Source organism: Neopelma chrysocephalum, unplaced genomic scaffold (assembly GCF_003984885.1).
Source record: "Neopelma chrysocephalum unplaced genomic scaffold, ASM398488v2 Primary Assembly neopelma1_43, whole genome shotgun sequence".
NCBI lineage: Eukaryota > Metazoa > Chordata > Aves > Passeriformes > Pipridae > Neopelma > Neopelma chrysocephalum.
The window spans coordinates 17,218,753-17,231,350 of record NW_020897702.1 but is presented as its reverse complement, the minus strand read 5'-3'; the positions used below and the strand labels follow the sequence as shown (position 1 = coordinate 17,231,350).

Below are 12,598 nucleotides of genomic sequence, written 5' to 3'. Positions count from 1 at the left end.
GACTAGAGGCAAAATACAGACACTGTGAAGTTCATTTAAGGAAAGAGGTTGCAAATGAGTGCATTCAGGTCAAGGCAATGAGTTATATTTCTTGTTCTCTTTTTTTTTTTCTCCTAAGATCTTGTTCCTCTCCCTAGATTAGTGTACAGTTGTCACAGCTGGTACTTACAACTTTGTAATTGTTTGCCCATTGCTTTGTTCCCTGTTTTTGCACAGCACTTTGACTAAATCAAGTCCAAAACTTACACTGCTGTGGGAGAGAGGACTCACTTCTCTCACAGTGCAGAGGTAAAGGAAATTAATATTTTTCCCTTTGTATTTCCACTATTAGTAACTCTCAGAATATCATAATTGCTTCCCCACACTCCCAAATTAGAAAACTTTACCTAAGGGTTTCACCGGATGATCCCCTTCTTTTCCACAGGTTCACCAGGCTGCTTGAGCGGCTTGCAGCTGAAGATGACTTTCCATCCCCTACATGCATGCGGACTACAGTCGATGTGGTGAATGCACTGCGCACGTTTCTTTCTGGCTTAGCAAGGATGATGTAGACCTTGGGCACAAACATACAGCCGAGGGCCACTGTGGCACTCAGACTCACTGAGAAGCACATGGTGATTATCTTGTAGTTGCTTCCAAAATATATTGGCACAAAAGCCAGCCAAATGATGCAGGTGGTATACATTGTGAAGGCAATATATTTTGCTTCATTGAAGTTAGCTGGGACATTTCTTGTCTTAAACGCATAAAAGGTGCAGCTCAAAATTAATAATCCATTATATCCAAGGGGAGTTACAACACCCAAGTTGGTGGTGTTACAAATCAGGTAGACCTCTCGGATGCTTGGATAATCATGCATTATATCTGGTGGTTCCATTATAAAGAGGGCAACAATGATGCCTAATTGTATGCATATCAGGATAAATGCAATAACTAGCTGGGCACAGGCACTCATGAACCTAGGTTTCTTTGTACAAATTTTCTTCTTGCTTCCAGCCAGGATTCTTGCAATGCGGTTGGTTTTAGTTACCAGAGCAGAATAACTCATAGCTGGCGAGAGGCCGATGCCAATTCGTTGAAGGTAACAGTAAATCTGTTGAGGTTTTGCAATGAGACAGAAAGTGCACAAGTAACCCAAGCAGATACCGGCTAGAATGATGTAACAAAGTTCTCGACTGGATGATTTGACGACTGGAGTATCACGGTACATTATGAATATAACTGTAACAAACAAGGTGGCCAGCAGACCCAGACATGCAAAAACAACTGCTGCAATTGGTTCAGGATCACCCCATCTGAGATACTGGACTGGGATGAGGTCACAACCTACAGAAAGAGAAAAAGAAGAAGGTGAACTGAAGTATGTAGGAGTGAGATTCTTTAATGATAGTTACAGGGTTTCCTGATATTTCTCTTCTTTTTGTCTTTCAGGAAGCTTCCATTATTATGAGTGTAGGTTCAGATTATGTTAATATAATGGCTCAATAAGTACATTTCAGTGACAGCTTATTTCAGTAATACACTTTATCTGGAATGTAACATGATGACCACGCTGATTGACATAAGTCACCTCTCACAGTGGAATTTACCTTTTAAATTCTATGAAATATAGTAATTTATGAATAAATTTCAGTATCAAGTTGCATTACCTCGGTATAAAGTGCCTCAGGGTTGTCTGCATACTATTTGCACTTAAGGGACCAGATCTCAATCCTAATAATTATACTGTACACTATGAAGGATATTGGTACTTGTTTAATTAATATAGAGAGGAATCTGTCATATTCTAACTGTCAAAAAAAGAAGAGAGTGTTTCTTTCTCAGATATGCTAGCTTTTTTTCTAACAAAATTTTGTAGAATCAGAGTTGCAACCAACAGGTAATTTGGGATGGCACACTCTGGTCACTTCTTTATCTGTCATTCATCCTTTTGAAATTTCTGAGAAATTAAAACCTCTTCTAACTTGTGAAATCAAACTGAATTTAATAAATTAGTCACAAAGATGATTTAACAATGCAACCCATCTAAGGACACTTGTTTTTCATTTTTTGTATAGGTTTTAACAAGTACCCACATCACAGGGAAACAAAAAGCCTTTCATTCTAAGATACAGATCAACACACAGAAGTAAAAGCTGGCAGAAAACTTGTAGCTGGCATCCCTTTGTGGGAGCCCAAACCCAGCTTTCAGCAAAAGGAAAACAAAGGCTGACAAGAACCCGTGATCTGAAGGAGCTGGACCCTTCTCACAAGACCTGTTAAAGTTCCACCTTATGAATTAAGCCTGGCTCCAGCAGAAATCAGAAAGGACTTTTTGAGATGATTGTATCAGACCATGTCTAAACCCCTATAATCCCTCTATCTCTTATGTAATCCTACTAGAAGAAAAATTAACTATTTTGAAACTACAGCAAAAATTTGTGCAACTGCCCAATTAACATAGCCAGTCCCCTTCATTAACATTTCCAGCCAGAGATGCCTTTAAATTGTGTTCTCGTGCCCAATACAGCATTCCAGTTCCCCCATAACTGGGATCGTGTCTAGTTTTATTTTTCAGACCGCCACTTCCCTTCTCCACCCCTTCTTTCTTTTTGCACTGTAGAGACTGTATAGGTGTGATATCTCTGCTTTCTGGTCAGCCCATGACCTCTTCCAGGATCCCTGAGCAGCTGGGTTTCCTCAGTCAAGTTCATTGTGTGATCAACGCTACCCACATACTCCATGTAGCACTGATTGTGTGATGTATAGAGGGGATGTTCCCTTTGAGCATCCAGTGTAACACAGATAATCACAGTGCCAAAAGCAGACATGCTTCTGTACCAACAACTTTTGGAGTGGCTCAAACCCCCTCATTTGCTGGTAGTGCACTTCAGAGTGTAGTGGCTTCTAATCCTCGATACCCCCAGTTCCACAACCCTTATAGTCAACCTTGGGTTTCTCCTAAAGTTTTCTGTCAGAGGTTTCAGGTGAGACTGTGCTCCCCAGCTGCAGTCTAGAGCACATTTTGCACAGCTGGTCCTGTCCAGGGCAGTTCAAGAGCTACAGCATGAGCTATTTCCTGTTTGATCTGCTCAAAGGCTCATTGTTGCTCAAGGCCCCACTCAAAATAGTTCTTTTGGGTCACTCAAAAGGGAGGGCTTATAAGCTGACTCTAGTCTGGAACATGCGTTGTCCTACGATGCCTAGGAAAGCTTGTGTTTTCCTCTTCTTAGCTGGTGGAGAAATAGTTGCTATCTTGCTGACTACATCCATGGGCACATGACAGCACCCATCCTGCCATTTTATTCCCAAGAACTGAATCTCCCGTTCAGGTCCTTTGATCTTGCTTCTTTTTATAACTACACCAGCTTTCAGAAGAATCTGAATCACTCTTTTTCCCTTCTCGAACACTTTTCCTACCTTGTTGCCCCATGGTATGATGTCATTGATGTACTGTAAGTGCTCAGAGGCATAAGGTTTTTCCAGGTTAGTCCATGATGAACGGAAGGACTGTATTTCCACTGTTGGGGCAGATGATTCCAGGTATTGAACACCTCTCCACACGAAAGCAAACTGTGGCCTGTACTCTGCTGTCAAAGGAACTGAAAAAACCACACTGGCACGCCACCTGTAGCACGCCACTTGGCTTCCTTCAGCTTTGGTTTTTACTGGAGCTTTAATACGTCTGGCACAGCAGCACTCAGCAGTGGCCTTGCTTTGCTCAGGCTATGATAGTCTACTGTTCTCCTCCACCCTCTATCAGACTTTTGCACTGGCCATATGGGACTATTAAAAGGTGAGTGGGTCTTGCTGATCACTCATTGGCTCTCTACATGTTGAGTCAGCTCATGGATGGGAGCCAGGGAATCTTGGTTCATGTGATATTGCCTCCAGTGCACCATCCTTGTAGCAACTGGCACCTGCTGTTCTTCAACTCACAATGGTCCAACAATGAAGTGATCTTTGGAGAGGCCAGGAAGGGTGGATGGCTGCTTGATGTTCTGTGTTCACAGTTGCTACTTCAAAAACACGTTGGCACCCATTTGTGTCCTAGAAGTACGCTCTTCTGGGCTAGTCTGGGCAAACACAATGGGATGCTGTAAAACTCTGACCCTGGGAGCTGCTGGCTCATGGGATTGACTATAAGTTTTACTTTAATATATAGATTTAGGGTCAAGAGAATAAGCCACGGGTTTGTTCTCAAGGAATTTCATCACTAATTTAGGAGAGTAAAAGAGGTGACTTGGCCAAAGTTCAAAAGGACACCACACAAGCTAGAAAAAATATTCCACTACAATACTAATTCAAGATATACAAGTAATCCACAACACTTAAGTCAACATTTAGTAAACCAACAATGCTTAAGGCAAAATCCAACCAATTCCACAACACTTAAATCAAGATCCAATCCCTCCAGCTCCAAACAACTCTAAGTATCAAGAAAGGAGCAAAGAAAGAAAAGCAGAGGGATCAAGAAGAGAGAAGGAGAGAGAGGGAGAGACAGATTATACACCTACCATTGAAACCTTGTAGAAGACCAGCTCTCAAGTCCAATTGCAGGGCCACAACCTGACGCAAACACATGCCCTTGGTTTTAACTGCTCTGGTCCCTATGGCCAACCCCTCCAGGTGGGGCGTCTGACCCACCAGCTACTCTGGGGGTTACAGGTCAGGGTGAGAGGAAGTTCTCACTGTCCCTGCCAATCTGAGCTGGGTTAGGGGCTGCAGGAGCTGTGGGGCGTTATAGTTTTCCCAGGCTGTTTGTGACTGACAACCCCTCCGGGGCTTCCCTATGTGGGCTCCAGGGGTGTGCCATGTGGGACACAACGCCACCCCACCTCTGTGAGGTTTGATCCATCCCTTCCCCCTCCACACACACACACATACACACACACACACACACAGTCCCCACAAGTTAGTTCAGACCCAATAATAATTGATCTGATGTCTAACAGGAGATTTTTCTGCTTGTCCTTTGTTAATCTCACCTCAGCCTCCGATACACACAATTTGTTGTATGCCCCTGTCACTCCAAGATCCAGATGGATTCTGTTCCCTGTGGCACCAGAGCAAAGCATACCAGTGTCTACTAAAGCCTTACACCTCTCATATGCCAGGTCATCAAATCCAAACTGTCCTGCATGCCCAGTAACTTCTTTCCTTCTCCTGGCTGAAGGTGGGAGCCCTCTATTCCTGTTTCTGGTAAGAGTAGTCACCGTCTGACCCTTGCAGTCCCATCGCCAGGTTCAAGGGAGGTGATTTCAGTTCTTCTGCATCTGAGAGATTGCTGACTGCCTTCTTGTGTCTCTACATCAACTAAACTGACAGTCTTTGTGGGTGACCCCTTCTTAACAGCTGTCTCTCCTGTCAGTTCATGTACACGAGCTTCCAGTTTAAAGGTGTGTTCACCATTCCACCTCCTCATGTCCTTCCCCTGTCATGCAGAAGGAACCAGATTGCACCATGTGACATGGACCTGGAGCTCCATTTACCTCTGACCAGTGCAGGAAAGGACTGATTTCTTATGGTGCCCCTGACATCTAGGGTGCTGACTTGTAAGGTAGAGGAGGTACAGAGATTTTATTCAAAGTTTTGGAGCAAAAACAACACTATTTCCACAGCTGATGTATCCATATCCAGGCAACACTATGCTGTTAAGCTTTTAGAATATGATGCTGAGGCACTTTGAATTACCTTCACATGGCCCATGTGCACAGGACATCCTCTGGATCTTTGGAGACCTCACCTTTGTCTAGATTACTGTAGATGACTTCCAGGACTGCTAATTCTCTCAGGTGCTGGATTCCTTCATCTGTGGTAGTCCACTTTCCTGGGGAGCTCAAGAGGTCTTCTTTGAATGGATATTTTGCACTTAACACTTGAGAGGTGTCATCTCCAGAGATGGCAAATTGTTGCCTCTTTTCCAATTCCTCTCTCAATTCCTTGGTTTCTAGCAAGGTACCTCAGCTGTGGGGCTTTTCCACCTTCTACTGTCAGCCCTGTTATCCCAGCATCAGATCAGTCAGGCAGCAGTCCACTCAGCTGGCTGTAATATTTCACATATCTTGAAGTTTTGATGAGGTCAGAGATAGGGTAGCTTCCAATTCCTGTGTGAAGTCTCTCAATTTCAGAAAATTCTTTGTCAATTGACCGGCTTGTTAATTAAACCTTTCTTCTTCTTCCTCCTCCTTTTCTAATCAATGGTATGGACCCACTATCTTTTTCGCTACTGGGGCAATTACCGTAGTTGCTGTTGTTTGGGTTCCTGCCTCAACCACCGCCCTCTGACAGTACTGAACTGTATTTGATAGGCATGGGTCAGGCCCCAATACGGTGCTAGAAGCTGCAAGTTTTCATGGGGGTAGGCAAGGAACCTTCTATCAGATAGAGTGTCAGTTTGCCAGGGTTACTTTACTATTCAGGTGCAAAATCCCAGGCTACAACTCTAGGAATCTACCCTGATCCTTCCACACACCCTGCCACCCAGGGGCAGGCTGTCTCAGGGTGCATTTCAGTTATCACCTCACCCAAAATTTGACTTCTCTTACACCAGGAAGACACCAGATTTCACAAACACAATATGCTAACATTGTTAATTAGTAGTAATTAAACAGCTCACATAAGGTGAACAAGAACGTCAGAAACCTGCGTAATAAAAATATCCATATCAGTCTCAGATAGGAAGAGGGAGATGTATTCTCTTATACTCACCACAAGATAGCCCCCCAGCACAGCAAGGCCGTCAATGTCAGGGCAAAGCACATAGCCATTGTTGTATTAACATGTTCCCAAGCTCAGTGCTATGAAGAGATAAGCAGTACAGCCAACAAACTCCGTAACTGCTTTCCAGTACCCAAAGGGAGACCACAAGAGAGCTAGAGGGGGACTTTTTACAAGGGCATGTAGTGATAGAACAAGGAGGAACAGCATTAAATGGAAAGAGGAGATATTTAGATTAGATATTAGGAAGAAATTATTTACTGTAAGGATAGTGAAGCATTGAAAGAGATTGCCTAGAGAAGCTGTGGATGCTCCATCCCTGACATTGTTTGAGGCCATTTTGGATGAGGCTTTCAGCAACCTGGTGTACTGGAAGGTGCCCCTGTCCATGGTAGGGTGGTTGGAACTAGATGATCTTTAAGGTCCCTTCCAACTAAACCATTCCATGATTCTTTGACCTGCACAGATGCCTGCCATTTAATAACTCCTATAACTATAGCACACTTAATATAAAACTGCCATTGTCTCAAACCTCATATTGGGCACCAAAAAGAACTGTGGTGGCTTGACCTTCCCTGGATGCCATGTGCCCACCAAGCTGCTCTATCACTCCCATCCTCAGCAGGACAGGGTTAGGGGACAAAATAAAATGGAAAAACTCATGGGTCAAAATAAAGGTAGTTTAATAAAGCAGAAGCAATGGTCATTTGTGGAATTAAAGGAAAACAAAAGATTTATACTCTACTTCCCATCAGCAGGTGATGTCCAGGTACTTCCTGAGAAGCAAGCCTTCAGTAAATGTAACATTTGCTCCAGAAGAAAAACCTCATAACAAAAAAAATGCACATGCCCCCACACCCACACCTTTCTTTTAGATTTTATTGCTGAGCAAACATCATACGGTATGGAATATCCCTTTGGTCAATTTGGGTCAGCTGTCCTGGCTATGTCCTCTCTCAAGATCTTGCCCATACCCACTATACTGGTGATGCCTTAGAGTTTTTAGGATTTTTAGCTTTTTGTAGATTTCAATATAGCTGGAGTTTTCTTTCACTTTAGACTGTTACTTTCTCTCAGTTTGTGTATCACATTCCTGATGCTTCGGCTTAACTGCTTTTCAACCTTCTTTTCAAGGCAATAGATTTTTAGCAAGAACATTCTGTTGGGATGTACCTGGACCAGAATAACAAGTGATATGGTAGACAAAACAAGATAGAAGGCTCAAGGCCCTTGGAGGGACTCCAGTGGGGCAGTTCTGAGGGTGTTAGCAGGGCAAAAGGAGTCTTAGGATTGGATGTCCCCACTGGATATGATAATTAGTAAAAGATATAAAAGTGTAAGAATTCTGTATGTGGGTGCACATCTTTGTACTCCGTTGCCAGAAGTCCTTCATTAAAAGAGCTGCTCTCTATCTTATCTAATATTGTCTGGACAGTTTTTTCTCCTGATTTTTTTAGGCAACACTGATGAGGGAGGAATGCTGGGAAGACAGCCTTGATAACACTGGTGTGTTATCAACAACTCTCTAGCTACTAGTGCAAAGCACAGCACTATGAGGGCTACTGTAGGGACATGAACTCCATCTCAGCCTAACCCAATAATAATATAAGGGAGGACCTTGATATTCTGGAGTGCATCTTCCTGACAATAGCACATGCTGGCACTGCAGGACAGCTTGGAGGAGATGGTGAAGTGGAGAAAATGTAACTAGAAGCTTTTATTTCCCCCATACTTGTATTTGGGTTGACTAGATGTGATTGCAAAATCTAAATTACTTCAAAATTTTGTATTTTTTCAATCATGTGCTGTCTTCTGGGTGTGTCAGACAGAAGAGTGTCAGTCTGATGGAGTGGTTCATTACAAGGTACTTCATCCTATGAGGATAGAGTGCCAGGTGCTTGAATCTGTATTTTCAAGAGTGAGGGTAGTTAGGACCGTCTGATAGCATGTGGCTGCCAAGAAATCCTGATTAATTAGGTAACCTGAGACCTCAGTGACTTGATGAACAGGAGTAAATGTAGATATCAGGACTACACTTTGGGAATTTCTACATGCAGGTCTATTGTTTGCCTTTTCCTTTAAGTGGAGCGTAAGGTTTTTCCAAATCTACCACTGACATTCTTAGTAGTAAAAATCATTTAACAAAACAGTATGGGTAGATATTAGACTTAGTTCCTTTCTTCTTCAAGTATTTCTGCATTCTGTATCTCTACAGAAATAATATTATCAAAGAGATAATACCTAAAATCAATTGGCAATTGTACAAGGTGGATAGTTCTGTATTCTTGAAGAGAACAGAAAAATCAGAAGGATTGGGATCAACACCTCTCTAACTTTAGTGCAGTTGAAGGATACAATTTGAAGTCACTCTAGTGTAACAGAATTGTACTCTTCATTGTTAAATACAGAAAAATTTGCCATCCACATTTAAACTGTTTTGGTGTGCAAAGTCTTCTGTTGCAATAATAAAATTCTTACCACATCTTAATGTAAGAAAGACATTAGATTTTTATGAAACACTCTCATACCATTAGTTGATGATACCTTTTTAACTCTTGCTCATTCTACGGGTTCACTTATTTGTTGTAAGGAAGACGTATTTCTTTTTGACTTTTTCAAGATTAATGTAGCACAGGAATCACATCGCTAAAATCAACATTTTATACAAGTGAGAGTGGTGAAAGAAGGGTGAAAACCAGAAAGCATCCTCTGTTGTGTGCAGATATCTCCATGTGGCTGTTTTATGAGAAAGTTATAATAAGTTTTATGAGTAAATGACCTTTAAATCTATTTCTGATTTTACCAAAATATAAGTAATATTATGGGAAACAAGTTGTTACCAGATTCTAACACTACTTTATATTCTTAGACAGGAAATATGAAGAGAAAATGTCTTTATCTGACAGCTGGCCTTTGCAAGCAGACAATGATATAGGGGCTAAATTTTGCTTCACTTTTAATGTTGCAGCAGAGGTGAATCATAACCAAATGTTTCTCATTAGTTTCAGACTATTTCATGCCTTCCTTGCTTTATTACTCTTTTTACATTCTCTTAATAAAATACCTGAGAAAAAAAGTTGAAAACTTGTCCCATTTTTCCTGTCACTGCGTATACTTTACAAGGAGAATGCTAAACTTTGCAATGATTTGTTCCTCAATTAAGATTTAAAGACTGAATAATCTTCATAAAGTAATGATTGGTGAAGTTTTCACGTAATAGTTTTGCAGGTAATGGATTCTGACAATGACACTTTAGAAAAGGACAACTAGACCAAGTAAAGGAAAGATGGAAAAACAGCACTGTGAGTGTTCAGGTTATGTTGATGGCCAGGACTATACCAAGACAAAAGCTGAAAACTGGTACCACAAAAGGATTGCATTCCTATCAATGGCTATTTGGACAAGATCGTGCCCCACAGCCTGCCTCTTGCACTTTATTGACATCTCTAAGCACCTGGAAAGTTTTCTCTCCTAGCTGGCTCAGAAAGAGGTGGAACAAAGCCAGCAGTCTTTTTTTGTGCCCCTGCAGTGTGCTGAGGCAATCTTTGGCTTGTGGAAAGGCTGTTAGGACCCAGTTCAACTTGGAGCAGGTGTTGAGTTGTTCTGTGCTCACGGGTGAATGGCTTCTGGGAATGGAGCCCCAGTAAAGTTGACATAAAACTGCCCTTATGCTCTTCATGCCAGAAACATCGCCAGTATCAAGAAAGATACTAAATAAGTATGTGAATAGCAAGATGAGCAGATAGAAAAAGTTAGAGTCCCATATGACATGCTAGGAAAAGGTTTTCTTGAAGAAGCATCAAAAATCACCAATAAAATACAGGTAAGGATCTTCTGAGAAAAAAGTAGTTTGTGATATTTTGAAAAAACATTTAGCTATTTCAAGGGTGGGGTAAAATGTGCAATAAACAAGGAGAGGAAATGCTCTTGAGGGCCTGACCAGTGCCATAGGTCTATTAGTAGGTCTGTCCTCTTTCTACAGAGGCAAATTTGTCACTTATTTTTTATCTTTCATGTTGCATTAAAATTAGTTCATTTGGGAGAAGAGTTTACAGGTATGAAACACTGTATTATAGACCACATTTTCTGGGGATTTGATCTTAGCACTATTTTAATTTGTTAGTATAGCCTTGACACCTACAAGACTTTGCCATGCCTACAGCATCCATACCAATGTATTAGCTTAACACTGAAAAATCATGATAGGCAATATAAAATACATTATTAAACTAGTTTCAAAGATCAACTTGACAGACTAGGGATTGTGAATAGGATTCACTCTGGAAACTGAAGAGAATTCAATAAATTCTCTTAAGTTAACATCATGAACTAAAGCTTACTGAATCTGCACATGGAAACTAAAACTGGCAGAAAATTGCTGCTGGTTTAGTAAGTTCTAAATATTTTTCAGAGGGGTTTGGCATCCTGGTCAGTGAGTTTGACCTGTTAACAAAAGACTTGGTTTTCTCAGTAAATTTTCAGACATCCTTCCAAGAAAGTCCAAACACCAAAGCTGGAACCCAAATAACAACCTAGATATATTTTAGTAATTAATGAGTCTTCACATAGGATTTGGCACTCATTTTTCAAAGTGTATTAGATATTTTATATTAACGCTTCTGAATGTTTCTCTCCTTATAATCCCAAAAGATGGGAGAAGGGATATCTTGATTAGTTTTTTGGGTTTTCACATATATGGAAAGCTGTGATGCGAAAATGTCAGAGTCAGAATAAAAATTTACATTAAGCTGACAGAGTATCTTTTATACTTTAGGGGTTTTTTCTTTTTTTTTTTTTTTTTTTTTTTTTAACTCCCTCACGATACAAACAGAGGGTATCTAAACACTCTGGGAGACTTACCAGATTCCTGTCTTCTGCATGGAATCTGGACCAACTGAAGGGAGGGAGGTCATCTTTAACAAGTCTGGTGCTATGGTAAGTTACTATAGTCACTTTGTCCTTTCTGGTGGGAGCTTTTGCAACTGCTACAATGGCAGAGCATGTAGAAGTGACCGTCTTTGCTGCCACAGTTACTGAAGCCATTAGCAAATGTGGTTTTGCATAAGCCATGGATGCAGCTTATGACTGTGCATGTGTGTATTCAGTCACCCCTGCAGGGCAGGATTTGGAATTAGCCACATCTTAAACCATGAAAGCTGGGGCATCTGTATCTCAGGGGCCCAAGCCTGTACTAACTGAAATATACAGATTTAGCAGTGCACTGCAGTAAAAGGCAAGGCCATGAATCTTAGAGTAGTACATTAAAGATGCTCTGTGACCATATGGGGAATGAGTCCTTAATTCCACAAGTGTATGGAATGACAAGAACAACTGATGAATTGCAATAATCAGGTCCCTCCTTATGTCAGCTCTACTGTTTTGATTTAAGTTACACTAAAAAGTGCTGGCTCTATGTGTTGTAAATGTTTTGTTCTGAATACATCATGTTCAGCAAACTTTCCATAACCGAAGGCACAATTACAAGTGGATCCTTCTGGCTTTGTTGGCAAGTTCCCGTTCATCCAGTGCAGGAGCCTCCAAGAGCTCAGTTTGTTGAGCTCAGCGTTATTGAACGGCTCACTTGAGCCCGAAGCGCTGTATGGCTCACATTGAACTGGAAGCTGAAGTTCACACCTTACCTGGAACAAGCAATTGAGGGAAGAAAAGTCCACAAACCCAGCAACAAGGGATGGGAGAAAATGACAGACAGAGATCCTGCTCATAATATCATCACCTGAACCCTCGAGTCATCCACATGTGCTTTCTCTGAGAGGCTGGTGTGAGAGTGACTTATGTCAATGGCTACATTTCATTTGGAATAAAAAATAAAAAGGAAAGAGAAATGCAGGTCACAGAAAACAGGGTGAAAACTAGACATTATGTCTGCCGATGTGCATTT

At 41.4% G+C, this 12,598-nt stretch overlaps 1 protein-coding gene across 7 annotated transcripts in view; it reads right to left on the bottom strand.

Moving 5' to 3' along the window:
• Positions 1–12,598, bottom strand: part of GRM5 (glutamate metabotropic receptor 5) — a 256,892-nt gene that overhangs the window by 24,297 nt on the left and 219,997 nt on the right. For all 7 annotated transcript variants that reach the window (XM_027677466.1, XM_027677468.1, XM_027677465.1 and 4 more), the window contains one exon: positions 387–1,326. In XM_027677466.1, coding sequence (XP_027533267.1) covers positions 387–1,326 — 940 coding nt within the window. The remainder of the gene's footprint in view (positions 1–386; positions 1,327–12,598) is intronic.